We start from the raw sequence: 15,973 nt of genomic DNA, 5'->3' as shown, positions 1-15,973 counted from the left end.
AGAAGGTACTAAGCTCTCTTGATGAATTTTATGGTATCAACTGTATTGGCCAATATATTAAAGCAACTTTAAAAAATAAGATTTAAAAACTGGTACCCATTCATCTATAACTTGGTTATTGAATACAAGGTATACGGGTGGCTATGGTAACTACAATTTAGTATATCATGATTTGCCAATGACTCTAAACGATCAATATTTTGGGGTATTTCACAGACCTCTCTTCAAAAAAGGAGAAATGCCAAGTCAGATGGTTAGTAAAGAATGGCTTCCTAAAGAACTGTAGAAACTCTTTAAAATAGGTTTTAGAAATACAGCGAACCTATTTATTTTTAAGCACTTTTTTCTAGAAAAAGACAATGGCCCATCTAAGATACTGTGTGTCTAGAATTCCGTAAGAACACATCATAAAAGAAAAGCCTAAAGAGTTGCTAAAATTTCTAAATATATTTAACTTTAGACTAAGCCTTGGTAAGCGAAAGGCCAAGGGAAAAGGACCATTGTTTCACTGTGCCATAATGGATATAAGGAACGACACGTTTCACATGAACAATAGCATAACTTCATGGTTTTAAATTGTTTTTGTTTGAAAAATTATAATCAATTGAAATAGAAAGTAATATTAGATTTAGGCCAAAGGTAACAGCATTTAACATATACAACCAACCGTTTAAATATCAATTCTAAAATGTCACCATTCTTTCATGAGTAAATAATTTTTAAACAATTAATAAAACAGTAACTGACCCCAACAACACCCTTGCTATCTTCAACAAGTAACAGCCATTAGAACTCACCTAGATTATCTCTCAGGGCACTAGCTTCACCGTGGGTTTTGAAGTTATAATTAGGCACCAATTTAAGTCTCATGCGGGAATAATTTTCTACATTAGCTAGTTTCCAATGAACTGGATTTTGTTTCCTATGAATATTCATAAATAAAAAAGAAAAATTATTTAGCTTAAAGTTACGAAGATTAAAACAGAGTAAGAAAGCATTAGGTATTTAACATCTGGTTAACACAATTTTATAAAAACATTCACATTCATTTTCTCATTTGATTCAAATAACCCTAAGAGAAAACCAATGTTGAGTATGGGTATCTATAGTTTATACATGAGGTATCTAAGACAGACTAAATTATTTGCCCAAGGTGTCATGTGATTTACAGGTAGCAGAAATATGATTTGAACATAAACCTTCAGATTTACAGCTTATCTTTTACTCTTTCATTGTTATATGGAAGTTCTTAACCAGTTATACAAATTTATTCCAAATATAGTTTTCAAAATAAAGTAATCACTTATATACGAATAAAGACAATATAATTGCAAATAGATCAAAGATCTAAATGTAAGAATTAAAATTCTTAGAAGAAAATATGGGGTAAATCTTCATGACCTTAGATTTAGGAATAGTTTCTTAGATATGACATCAAAAATACAAGCAACAAAGGAAAGAAACAGATAAACTGGACTTCAAAATTCAAAACTTTTGTGCACCAAAGGCCCCCATCAAGAAAGTGAAAAGACAACCTACATATTTACAAATAATATATCTAATAAGGGTCTATTATTGAGAATATAAAAACTCTTACAACTCAGCCACAAAAAGTTAAACAATCCAGTTTAAAAATAGGCACAGGGCTTAAATAGATATTTTTCCAAAGGAAATACACAACTGGCCAACAAGTACATGAAAAGATGGTTGATGTCATTAGGAAAATGTATCAAAATCATTAGATACCACTTTACAACCACTAGGATGCTCATAATAAAAAAAAAAAGAGGAAAATAATAAGTATTGCTAAGGTTGTGGAGAGACTGAAACCCTCAAATATTGCTTATGGGAATGTAAAATGATACAGCTGCAATAAAAAACAGTTCAGCAATTCTTCAATAAATTATAAATTAAACACAGAATGACCATACGAGCCAGCAATTCTGTTCACAGGTATAAACCCAAGAGAATTAAAAATAGGTGTTGACACAAATACTTGTTCACAAATGTGCATAGCAGTACTATTCACAACAGCCGCAAGAAAAACAATCCAAATGTCCTTTACCTGATAGACAAAATGTGGTATAACCATATAAAGGAGTATTATTCAGCCATAAAAGGAAAGGAGTACTGATAGATGCTACAACATAATAAATAATTCTCTTATGCAATGTGAAAGAAGCCAGACACAAAAGACCATATATTATATGATTCCATTTATATGAAATATCTAGAAAAAGCAAATCCAGAGAGTCAGAAAGCAGACTCGTGGTTGCCAGGGACTGGGGAAAGGGATAACAGGCAGTGACCAGTTAATGAGTCCAGAGTTTCTTTTTGATGTGATGAAAGCATTGTTAAGCTGTACAGTGGTGGTGATTACATAACATTATAAATGTACTTAATGCCACTCAACTGTACATTTTTAAATAGTTAAAATTTTATATTATGTGTATTTTACCACAATAAAAAAGGACTGTAAAAAAATCTAACATAACACAATATAATATTATTCAGCAAAACAGTGACAGAATCGAATAAAAAAATTGTAAAATATTCAAACACAAAGCATCACTAACCCTAGTTCAAAGAGGCAGTAAGACAGAAGGAAACTGACTCAAAACAAATTCTATATCACAGGATAAAAGGAAAGGAAATAAATCCATGGCGAAAAACATATATACACAAAGCTCTAAATATACCAGACCTATAATTTATCAAAGATAAATCAATTAAAAGCAATCTTTTATAAAAATTTTTTGTTTGTTTTTGAGGAGGGATAAAGAGATAAGTCTCTGTTCTTAAGGAGCAGAGTTTGGGAGACAGATATATAAACTACACCATAATTCAGAATGTAAAGAACTCTAATGGTAGAGATAAAAACTAATTCAGGTATATGTCTTGATTATCATTATGGTTATGAATATCCCCAAATTTGAAGGTAAGATAACTGAGGCTGAGAATGGCTACCTTCCTAAGGTCATGTAGCTTATAAATGTCAGAGTTGGGACTTGAACCCAGTGCCTCTGACTTCAATACCCATTTGCCCTAACACTGGTGTCTTACTTGATCTTCTTTCTCAGTAACAAAAACTCAACTCCAGATCCTTGGTATGCCTTGATTTCTGCTACCAGATTGATGCTACTATGGAGTTCTTGCTTATTGCCCCTGTCTTTTGCCACTGGGCTCCACCTTACTAGCAAAACTAACTACATGCTGCTGGCATATGTCAGTGAATTGGCATGGTTCTTCATTCTGAAACCACACAGCCAATTAGTAGTCTTCCTATGGCAACTAGGACCTTCTCTGTCTTATGCTAAGATCTCAGATGCAGGCCACATTATCGTTTCTTCTTCAGCACCAGGTCCAGGGAACAGCTCCAATAACCTCCGTACTGGCAACTACCACTCACTGTTTCATCTGAAATGCTCTTTCAGGTACCATAGTATAATGGTCAATTTTACATTTTTGGTTTTAAGTAAACAAAACTCAAATTACTTATAAGTACATAAGATATATGTTAGCATTCATAACTTGCAACTTCGGGAGTGCATTTAATCTGGTTGGATCCAGAGGCTTAATTAAATAATTCCACCAGAAATCATTTTCCCACATGATGGCTGAGATGGCTACCCACAGCCTGAGACTCATGTTCTGTTAGCTTGGTGATCCCTAAAGACACAATTTACCCTGACAGCACCAGTAATAAAGTATCAGGGAACAGTGACAGCCTGACATTTGAATCTGTGATACTTTTGTGATGAGGTAGGTTGGGAGGGGCTGTATTAGAGTGGATTCCTCACAAAAAGGAAGGGCTTTAGTACCAGAAGGAGGAGGATGTGGTGCTAGAAACCCAAAAATAACAAGAGTTCCTGCAGCTAGCATCCTCAAGAGAACTCTCACAACTGACAAATAACCTGAGGCCTGTTGTGGGATAGAACCATCATTCCCCTTGGTAGTGCCTGAACTCAGTTTTCCAGAAGAGTCAACAAAAGCCTCAGATAATACTTCACCTACTTCCTCACTGTCCCTTTTCTAACAAATAGGTTTCAGGGACACATATGCAAACTGGGTCCAGGAATAGCCTTGGGGTGCCCTGAAATGCCCCAGGACTGCTATGCAAATAAAATCCTAGCACTAAGTCCAGGTTACAATTGTAACCCTATCTCTACGATGCCTATAGTGCAGCCTATTTTATGATGGCTTTACTGAATGTGTAGCAAACGAATATTTTAAAGAAAAAATCTGAATGTGATAAAACGGGCACTTCTTTAAGTTTTGCAAACAAATGAGATCCTGTTGTTCACTTCATCCATGAGGAATTCCTTTGCAATTCTTGTGTGAGACGCTAGGTTTTCTTTCATTTATTTTTTTATTTTTGTCCCACCACCATTTTTTTATTCCCATCACCAACACCTCCTTTGGCAATCTTCGACTTCTTTATATCTATGTGTCTATTTCTATTTTGTTTTCTTTATTCATTTGTTCTATTTCTTTAGATTCTCTAGATAAGTGAAATCATACAGTTATTTGTCTTTCTCTGACTTATTTCACTTAGCATAATACCCTCTAGGTCCATTTATGTTGTCACAAATGGCAAGATTTCATTCTTTTATATTTCTAAATAATATTCCATTGTGCATGTGTGCAAGCGCACACGTGTATGTGTGTGTATACACACACATCTTCTTTATCCATTTATCTATTGATGGACATTTAAGTGGCTTCCATATCTTGGCTATTATCAGTAATGCTGCAATGAACATAGGGGTGCATATACATTTTTGAATTATTGATTTTTTCTTTGGATAAATGTCCAAAAGTAGAATTACCGGATTTATGGCAAGCTCTATTTTTAATTTTGTGAGGAATCTCCATACTGTTTCCCATAGTGGCTGCACTAATTTATAATACCACCAATAGTGTATGAGGGTTCCTTTTTCTCCACATCCTTACCAGGACTTATTTGTTGATTTACTGATGATGCCCATTCTGACAGGTGTGTGGCGATATCTCATTGTGGTTTTAATTTGCATTCTCATGATGATTAGTGGTGATATTGAGCATCTTTTCATATGTCTGTTGGCCATATGTATGTCCTCTTTGGAGAAATGTCTATTCAGGTCCTCTGCCTATTTTTTAATTGAATTTTTCTTTTTATGGTGTTAAGTTGTATGAGTCATTTATATATTTTATTTTATATTTTAACTATTACACATTTAAAAGGATATACAGATTTCATGCAATCCCTATTAAATACTGATAGTGTTCTCAGAATTAGAACGAATCCTAAAATTTACATGAAACCACAAAAGACTCCAAGTACCCAAAGAGATTTTGAGAAAGAATAAAGTGGGAAGTACCACTCTTCCTGGTATCAAACTACACTACAAAACTACAATTATCAAAACAGCAAGATACTGGCATAAAAACAAATATATACATCATTGGAATAGAATAGACAGCCCAGAAATAAATCTTTACTTATATGGTCAATTAATTTACAATAAGAGAGGTAAGGATATACAATGGAGTAAAGACAGCCTCTTCAGCAGTAAGTAATGTTGGGAAAAAAATGCAATCAAATGAAATTGGACAACTTTCTTACACCATACACAAAAATAAACTCAAAATGAAGACTTAAATGTAAGACTCGAAACCATAAAACTCCTAGAATAAAACATAGGCTGCAAACTCTTTGACATCGCTCTTAGCAATATCTTTCTGGATGTCTCCTCAGGCAAGGGAACAAAAGCAACACGGGACTACATCAATCCAAAAAGTGTTTGCACAGCAAAGGAAATCATTAACAGAACAAAAGACAACCTACTGAATAGGAGAAGATATTCACAAATGAAACATCCAATAAGAGATTAATATCCAAGATATATAAGGAACTTAGACACTAGTTTCACTTGGATTCTAAAATTCATACACTTTTTTAACATTCATTTTGCAGCCAAATGAGTATGGGCCAAGTGATTACAATCTCTGCCAGCACTTTCTTTCCTCCATTGTTTGTTTTCCAAAGGTCATCACTGGTAATAGTTGAACAGGTTTCTTTGTCTTAATCCCTGCATTTTACATATCTTAATGATACCCCAGAGAATATTTTAAATCTTAAATTTTAAAAATTTAATGATTGCTTTAGCATTTTTGCATGTCTTTAAAAACTGTAAACCTAATTCTAATGGATGCATAATATTCCAAAAAAAGGATGTATATCTTCATGATTCACTTCACATATATATATATTCTTCACCCATTTCTCCCACCTCCCATTCTTTTATATATTGAATGTATTTTTTTTTTTTTAACTGGATTGGAGAGGCTATTGGCTTAAAAAGTTCTAGACCAGAGTTCTAAAGATAAAAGGACACTTAAATAAATAAAAGACTTCTACCTTTCGGCCCAAGGTCCCCTTTCACATGTAAGATAGAGTTGAATTGCCTTCCAGCGTCTCAGAGTGGCTAACTGTTGACTGCTAAGTTGTTTAAGCATATTATTATACCTCAAGTTCTCTTGGCGTGCTTTTCGATTAAATGGCTCCACAAAAAACTCCTGAAAGAAAAAGCAATAAAAAGTACCAATGAATCACATATTCTTATTGCATTTGCTATGACTTATAGAACAACAGTGACTGGAAGTGACGAGAGAAGAAATTCCTGTCTAGTTCTCTATTTTGAAGGAAAGCATTCAGTTTTTCACCTTTTTATATGAACTTGGCTATAGGATTTTTGCAGAAATAGAGGTAGTTCTCTTCTATTCCTAGTTTGCTGAGAAATGTGATCATAAATAAATGATAAATTTTGTCAAATATTTTTTTTTGCATCTATTTTTCTTGATAAGTCTGTTAATGTGGTCCGTTATGTTGATTATCAAATATAGAACCAGCTTTGCATTTCCAACATAAACTCTACCTGGCTGTGATTTTATATATATATATATATATATATATATAAAATATATTTTATATTTATAAATATGTAAAATATGTTTTATATATTTACATGTAATTATATATAAATATAAAATATTTATATGTAAATATATAAAATATACATTATAGATAACATAAATATATAAACATATAAATTTATATATTTAAATATATAAAATTTTTCTAATTACACACACACACACACACACACTCTACTGGATTTGGTTTCTAATTACGAGCCTCAGAGATAATGGTCTATAGTTTTCCTGTACTATTTTTGTATGGTTTCAATATAAGGGGAATACTGCTCTCATATAATGAGTTGGGAAGTGATCTCACTTTTCTATTTAAGAGATTGTGAGGAACTGGTGTAAATTCTCCATTAAATGTTTGGTAAAATTTTCTAGCAAAACAGCCTGGCCTAGAGTTTTCCCTTTTGGAAAGTTTTTAACTATAAACTCAGTTTCTTTAATAGAGGACTATCCTGGTTATCTATTTATTATTGAATTAGTTTTGGATATTTGTATTTGTCAAGAAATCGATCCATTGCATTTATAGCATCTTATTTATGTGTATAGGTTGGTTTGTAGTTTTCCTTTACTATCATGTTGATGTCTGAGGAGTCAGTGTGATACCACCTCTTTCATTTCTAATATTAGCAATTTTTAACTATTCTTTTTTTTGCCTTGTCAATCTAGCTAGAAATTTTATTAATATTTTGAAGAACTAGATTTGAATTACATTGAGTTTCTCTATTGTTTTACTACTTTCAATTTCATTGATATCTGCTCTTTATTGGTTTCTTATTTAAAAACTAATTTGGATTAGATTCCTTTTTCTAGTTTCTTAAGGCAGAAGCTTAAATTATTAATTTGAGGCCTTTCTTCTTTTCTAATATAAATATTTCATGCTATAAATTTCCCTGAGCACTGATTTATACCCAGACTCCTCAGAGAGATCCACTACCAGCTTAATAGACTACTTACATAATTACTATGTACAGAAAATATTGATATTAAATTTTTAATTGCTACTGATTGTTTTTCTTCCAATTCTGAAATGATTTTCAGACAAACAGTAGTAAATACTTTTGGTTTTCAAAGTTCAGACTTGTTATTACTCTCATTTGAATATTAAATGCTTGAAATCAACATTAAAAAACTGAATACTTAAAGTATTTAAAAATTTGTACCTGAAACTTGAGCTTGCTTTCTCCTCCTTCCCGGTCTCTTTTATGCATATTCACCATCAAGGCTTCATAACAATCCTTCCAATATATTGCCATGTTCTCATGACCATCATAAAATGTATGAGTTTCATACTGCTTCATGTAAGGTACAATCTTAAAAATATATGTATATACACAAAATTTAATATATACTTCTATAAAAATAATTTAGTAGAAAAACCTCAAAAAAAGATAAAACTTACATATTTTTCAATGTAAACTTGCCATTCATTTGAAATGCAATATTCTTGGAAATCTTCAAAAAATGAGGAACTACCATTGGTAAAAGGTAAAGAAGGCAGGTGTAAGTTCATGAAGAGAAGCTCATAAATTTTGGAAATGAGGGTACGGACAAGGGGAATCAGAAATGAGTAGATTTCTGTCTGGTCTTTGATTGACTGACTTAGAACATGTTCCAGCTTCCCTAAAATGTAACATGCTTCATCCTGATTTTCAATTACTTTCGTCTGAAGGAGGGTGTTTAGTTTAGCTGATGCCACTGCACAAACCTAGAGGAAAATAGATGAGAAAGAGCAGAATAAAGCAGACATTTAGTGATAGCAAAAGTTCTTTGGCTCTTCTGGTTTTGTAAAAAAAAAAAATTATAAAAGTAACACATGTTTAACGTGGAACAGAAAAGTTGTGGTGGATAATTAATCACCCAACATCCATTCTATTCCTTCTTATAGTCTGCAAGGATGGGGAATGATTCCATTTTTAGTTCCAACAACAGATCTTAAAGGTTATAAGCCAAAGTAGAGTATCCAATGCCTTGCCACAGTGACTAGTTCAGGTTATGAATCTTTTAGTCAACTCATGTCATTGTCTCTGTCACAGGGATTTATTCAGGGGTAGCCTTATCAATGCAATATCAGAACTTTTACATAATTGTTAATAATAATAAAGGGTCTCAGAATTTACCTCAAGTCCACAGTAATGAGTTAGTCTACCACAGTTTCATGAGATACTGGCAGAAGATATGAGACTCCTGGGTCAGAGACAAAGATCTACAACATTAGCAATAGCCAGAATATCACTATTTACCCTGGGTCCCCAAACTGCAATTCCCATATTAAGAGATGAACAGGACTAGATGATGCCTATACACACAATGGCTGCATTATAGGAAAGGAACTCCAAACACAGGGAATCCAAATCTTTTATATTGGCAGTAAGTGTGCCTGAATTTTGCCTCGGAAGGAGACACTACTTTAGTATACTGGACAGTAAACAAACCTGTCTTTTGTTCTAGAGGGAAGACATGATTTCTGTCTTCCAAAGTTGTTCACTATACACACATCCTCAGAAAAACAGTTCATAACAAAGGCATCTAGTGTCTCTATTCACAAGATATGCAGAAACACAAGAGATCCACGAAAGGCTGTCTACCAACAATAACTGCAGGAAGAAGCATTCTCTTTCTCTGGATGTGAACAAGGAAGCATGTAGCCCTGATTGCTATTGGCAGCCACTTTGCGACAATAAGGACAGCCAGGCTTACAACAAGCTGACACATAATGGAGAAAAGTGCTCTGAGAACAGCAAATAAAGGGAACTGGAGCCCTGGCTGAATTACACCTTAAACTCTCTTAACTATGGAATGTTCAATTATATGAGCCAATAAATCTTAACTAGGTCAGTTTTGGTTGATATTTTTGTTATTCAGAATCAAAAGCATTCTGATACATAAAGGTACATAGGAGACCAAGTCTTTGATCAGAAATCTAATTACCCTTAAAGTTTCCAAAATACATATTCAGATCACAAACCCATGTAAAGGAATACTCTGCATAACTATTAAGCTTTGGCCTTTAAATCTCAACATAGGAAGGAAAATTAGGTCACAAAGGAGCCTCCTTTTGTCCAGGCTAGAGAAAAATCTAAGCCTTAAAACCATAACAGGACAAACAATATAAAGTGCTTCCTTCTTTCTTAACCTATATCGCAATTTTGGATCTTACTGCTTTTGAAATAAAGAAAAGCAAGAGAAAAAATAAAGTATTAAAATCTGACATCACTTCAAGAACGTGTCTATGCCAAAAGCTGGCCTGAGCTGTATGTACATGTCTTTGAATGACAAGGCAACAAACAGACCTCAGGCACTCTTTCTATTCAAGCATTAAAGCAGCAAACAGCATTGGAGGAAACAATCTGTAAGATGACTCAAAACTTTGAACTTTTCTTCTTTTAACTTTAGCTTCTACTTATGAACCTTCTCTATCCTCTTCAGATTTTCCCTAAACTCCCCTACTTTAGTCTTTGAATCTGACTAAAGCAGATTAATTCTAATAGAGGCCAACAAAGGTAAGAAACAAAGTCATACATTTTCCCACAATGCTAATATTCTGGGGGTTTTGTGCTATGTGTTTTTTTAAAATACTGTTTATATTGTTGCAGGAAGCGACACCTGATGGAGGGAATTGGATGCTCAGACAACTTCGTTAGAGGAAGGAGAATTTACTGCCTGCGGAGAGAGTGAGACTTTCACCAGAACCAAAACACGAGCTCCCTTTGGTTAGATTTCTTACTGCTTATATACTCTTGCAGCGTCTATGCAAGGGGTGCATGATTCCGAGGTTTCACATGTGCCTAATGATTCAGGATGGGGAAGAGGAGCTTCAGGTAGGGGGCTGCAAGAGGGAAGGAATTTCCAGACTACTGATCTTATCTATTTATAGGTCGTTTGCCTTGTAGAACCCGCAACCTTGGCGTTATTAACACTGTCATAGGATTCTCAAACGGAGAGATGGGACACCAAGGCTATAAGCAGAAAGCACTTATTGATGCCGGCACCAGATCAGAGGATTCCTATCCAAAGGCTGAGCCCCGATTGTAACATAACAGGCAGTTTTATACAGTCTTGTTATTCCTATACAGATAAGGAAGAACATTAGTTGGTTGGCAAGCTATGAATCAACAGATGTGAGCTGGAGAGTCCTTGAGGTGGGGGAGGTAGTTATGGAAAAACAAGTTAGCTGGGAAGTCCTGGTGGGGGGAGGAGGGCAGTCAGGAATGGAATTTAACCAGCTGAGTCAGTTATTTCTGCAAGCCCTTTCCTTTGCATTTTTCAGATGCCTCCTCTCCTCTCTTAATATAAAAAACAGACTATTTGGGGCTTTGCTTTTAACTTAATATCATGGTATTAAATAAACTATAAATTTATATGTTTATTTAAAAGCATAAAGATACTTTTAATGAATACAAAATAATTTACTTGACCACTGCCTTAATTTTGGATGCACACACATACTTCATAGAGAGGGATGATCCTCCCTTATCATAAAGACTGCATTAGGGTCACCTGATAAAGTACCAAAAATACTGATGCCCTAGTTCTCCTTTTCTAATTTAATTATTATGGGTAATGCCCCACAAAGGTATTTATAAAAAGCTCCTCTAGGTCATTTCATGTGCAGTCAGTGATGAGAATCACCACTGGCAGAGCTAAGACAACTGGGAGAGTAGAAACCCAGAGAAAATCAAGACCATATACTACATCTTAATAAATGCAGCAAATCTAAACAATCATCCAGTCCCATTTGAGAGACAAGCTGGGAAAATTATGTAACATTTCCTACTACTAAAATATTGGCAATTAGCTAATATGTATGTGCCAAGCAAAAGAAGTTTGCTAGCCAGATTCATTTTGCAGGCAGCTCTATTTAAACCTCTACGAGGAAGAGGTTCCTTTTCCAGCCTCTCACATACACAGCCTCAGGAATATATGCTTTTATTTACAAAAGAATGAAATTAAACAAGTAGCTAGTTAGAAATATTTCAGATCACTAACTACTGTTATATAGGATCAGTCTTATCTGTAGGTGCTACATAGGAAAATATAAAGATAACAAATTAAAATTCACATGGAACTTTCCCAATCTTTAAAATTTTAATTTAAAATAGGAATAATAAATATTCCTTGGGTCTATATTTTGTTTATCTTTATTTTGGAAAACTAGCACAATGCTAACACCTGATAGGTATTCAGTAAGTGATGACTGAAAAACTATAAAACAAAATGTAAAACTAGATTAGTGGGGTACTAAAGTAACTGAAAAAGATTCTAAAAGGAACAACTTAAAAAAAAAATTTTTTTCCTAAAAATGCAAGCCCTAAACCGCTCAAGTTGTAAATAGTCTATGCAAGCAGGATAGCCCCTAGCTGTACTAAATACAGATAATATGAGTAATGTCTTCTAATATAAGCTATGCATAAATCCTTTAAAAGGAAACATTATAATTATACTAGGTTATAAATATCAGGAAGAAATAATTAGCTGCCTTTTAAGCTTCTAATCTCAAAAAAATTAAGACTATTGTGAATTCGTAGATATTTTTGGAATAAAAAAATTAACAATACTAAAAACATTACCATTTAGTTATCACACAAATAATTCCTATGCCGCATGCAAGTATAGAAAATAACGTAAAAGAACTGACAAACCTGTAAATTACCCCTTCCAATAAATCCTAGAAGCAGCTGGATTTGAATCTGAGAGAGTTTTACCCATACTGGACTTTCAGAATACCAAACTGACAGACAGTCGAAGAGCAGCATCATATCCTCTAAAAGCTATTACAAAGGAAAAATTGAAAAAGAAAAACATTTAGTTCTTTAATCTATTGATGAGTTTTCCCCACGTAAAACAAATTATAAATATTTCAAAACTAGTTCAATGTCCAGTTGCCAAAAGAATTACCCTAGTAACAGCAAACAAAATCTATGACTATCACATCTTATCCATGGTTTATTGCATCTGATTAAATATTAATCTTCGAAAAAGAACGGGTACAAAATTTCTTTAAATAAAGTCCTTCATTACCAAAGAAATAATTTCAAAGAGATATTACTATACCTTCTCAGTCCACATGTTTGAATTAACTAGTCCCTCTGACTGCAGAAAGTCCTGTATGATCAGCATGAGTCGGAAGGCATTCTGAGCAGTTACTGGATTAGTTTTTGCTTCTCTGTTTTCTGTGACTGCCCATTCCAACATCTTCTGTAGCAAACTAAGTGTAAAATAAAATCTTCTTAAAACCATTTTAAGTTTAGAAAAATAGTAGGGCATGAAAAAAAAACAATTATTAACAGGATTGTTATCTCCATAGACATGCTTACTGGCAGGTATCATAAAACATTTGTATAGAATTTAATAGCAAAGAAGCAACTTTCTAATTCTTGGAGTACCTATTTTTAATATACCCAATAATAAATGGCAAAATAAAAGTTAACCTGTTGACTATAAAAAGGCTATGAAAATAATTCACATTCCAGTCCCCTTAAGATACTTAAAAGTTTCTTTAAAGCTGAAATTGGAAAGGTTAGAAAAGAAAGCCTTATTATGCCTTACAGTGGGTCTAGCTATGTAGAAAAACAAAGAAGAAATTCTCTCCTAGTGAGCTATTATTATAGTGTTCTATCTTATGCAGGAAACTCAATGCTTTAGAGAAGTAATTTCCATGAAAACAATATTCCATTCCTGTAGCACAAAAACACTAAAATTTGGACAAGACTGTAGAACACAAGTGCTTAGATATTGCAGAAAACAACTTAAACAACAAGAACTATATAATCACTTAAAAATCAAATTAATTTAAGGCTTAAATTTCTTCACATTGGAATTAGTTTTGGATTTCTCTCTAGATCCCACTAGAATGGCAACATAGAAAAGGGGCTGAGCACAAAGTTGCCATTTTTCTCTCTCCACAACTAGTGAATACTGAATAAATGTTCAATAATGAATATTATTTCAGACTCTTGCCTACTCCAAAAAGAAAGGGGGAGTCACCAACTGAAGGCTTACATTAGTTTTATTTCATCTGATGGTCGAAGTAGCTCACTGGATATTCCTGACTTAGTTAGTGCTGAAAACACTTGTCCCCGTTCAATCCAAGTATCATCGGATTTTTCTAGTCCTTTACACATTACATAGCTCAAAATATTTGTCAGCAATTGAAGAAGCTCCTCTTCACATCTCTATAAAAAATATAAAGTAATATTAAATCGTTGGAAGGAATGTTAAAAATATAAAGTAATATTAAATCATTGGAAGCCATCACATATACAGATTGCAATCCTTTAAGGTATTATTAAAGTGTCTATATGAACCTGGAACTTTACTAGGTAGGTCCTAGAGATAAAAGGATGAATAAGACACTAGTTTGTTCTCAAGACACTCAAAAATTAGTAACATATAGGCTTCTAATGTCTTAGATCATGACACTTACAATATAAACATAATATGAAATTGTTAACAAGTACACATTTCTAAGGATTAGAATAATAGATATATAAAAATAAAAAAAGCATTTGGACAAATAAGTATTTTACCTCTTGGCTTTCAAGTAAAGAGAAGTCATCACTAAAGCCCATGTCATTTGTGATGCTACTTTCTTTGTCAGACTGCACAGAAAATGATTTAGTAGACTCTACTGGGGATGGTGTACTAGGCACACTATCTGGCATTTGACTTCCACTATCACTCAGTTCACACGAGTTGATTCCACTCAGATCTAAACTCAAATGTGAAGGGTTATTGTGCCAGAATTCTTCTTGATTATCTGATTTGAAAGACAATTCTCCCACAGAGCTATCTTCTTGAAATAGTGGTGTGTTTGAATCTAGAGAATGTCTATCCTCTAAACTCCACTGATCCAAAGATACATTAGCTGAGGCAAAAGAGTTGATTTTTTCATCATCTGTCTTTTCATCAAAGTTCCTTGTAGCATCTTCAGCTGATATATTTTTATCATTGTCTTTCATTAAGACAGCCCTATTCTGCTTATGAAGAGCACTTCCATTTTCAAAATTTGTTTTAAAAAAAAGCCTAACTAAAGTGTCTTGCCAACCCACTTGTTGAGATATTTGATGTGCTGCATCTGGCTGGGACTGTAAAATCTGTAAAATCTGTAAAGAGATTAAGAACACAAAATTCATCAAAAAGTACACAGTACTTTACATCAAAAGTACTTTCTTTTCAGTTATTTTAAGGACAAAGTAATGACAAACTTTCAGAGGGTATACTTTCAGAAGATTATATTTTCAACTGGATTAAAAACTATTTGGAGGGCAAACACTGTGTTTGTAACTAATCTGAATATTACTCATTATACAGAGTAAGGATATACTCAAATATGTGCTGAAAGATAAAAAAGAAAAAAGGTAAATGATCCTCCACATGTCAACACACTCATGTTAATAATTTAATTTAGTCAGAGAGAACACATACATAGAATGAAGATATATTTTAAAATATAATAAAGATATATCTTTTTAACTAAACACTTTCCATGAGCATATAACATTTGGTTAGCAAATACTGAATATCTACCATGTGCCAGGCACAGTTCTGGCACTAGGCTTAGGGGAATAAATAGGACACACAGGACACTAATAGAACCTAGGTGCCCCAAGGATAATGTTTCCCCATCTCACTTTTTCCCCAAAGTTAATGTTGCTTTTGTAAAACTGTTTTTTCATTAACTCTATATTGTACAAAGTAAACAAGACCTAAACTTTAATTCCAAAAAGTAATTCCAATAAGATAGATGTTGTTCTTTAGCTAGAATAAAAAATGGAAATTAAAAAGGAGATACTGACATGGCTATGGGTATGATCTCTACTATCCAACTTCACTTTTTTTTTTTTTGAAATAAAAACAAGTTCTCAAACACTATCAGAAATTCAGTTAAGATCTTTAAGACATTTTAACACAAAGCCAATAAACTCCTATGTAAACGAAAAGAACTTTAGCTGCCAGGGTTCAGTTAGAGTATCTATCAGAATTTCTAGCAGGAGATGAATAATGT

The 15,973-nt window shown here is 33.4% G+C and overlaps 1 protein-coding gene across 2 annotated transcripts in view; it reads right to left on the bottom strand.

Moving 5' to 3' along the window:
* NBEAL1 (neurobeachin like 1) overlaps nt 1–15,973 on the bottom strand; it is a 128,383-nt gene that overhangs the window by 50,014 nt on the left and 62,396 nt on the right. For both annotated transcript variants that reach the window (XM_039844472.1, XM_039844473.1), the window contains 8 exons: nt 14,496–15,071; nt 13,969–14,141; nt 13,021–13,174; nt 12,609–12,737; nt 8,369–8,674; nt 8,130–8,279; nt 6,401–6,558; nt 798–922 (listed from right to left, as the gene is read on the bottom strand). In XM_039844472.1, the coding sequence (XP_039700406.1) occupies nt 798–922; nt 6,401–6,558; nt 8,130–8,279; nt 8,369–8,674; nt 12,609–12,737; nt 13,021–13,174; nt 13,969–14,141; nt 14,496–15,071 (1,771 nt within the window). The remainder of the gene's footprint in view (nt 1–797; nt 923–6,400; nt 6,559–8,129; nt 8,280–8,368; nt 8,675–12,608; nt 12,738–13,020; nt 13,175–13,968; nt 14,142–14,495; nt 15,072–15,973) is intronic.

Source organism: Pteropus medius, unplaced genomic scaffold (assembly GCF_902729225.1).
Source record: "Pteropus medius unplaced genomic scaffold, Ma_sr-lr_union100, whole genome shotgun sequence".
In the NCBI taxonomy this organism is placed as follows: Eukaryota; Metazoa; Chordata; class Mammalia; order Chiroptera; family Pteropodidae; genus Pteropus; species Pteropus medius.
Note: the sequence above shows the minus strand (reverse complement) of the source record. Positions and strands in the feature narration are given on the sequence as shown.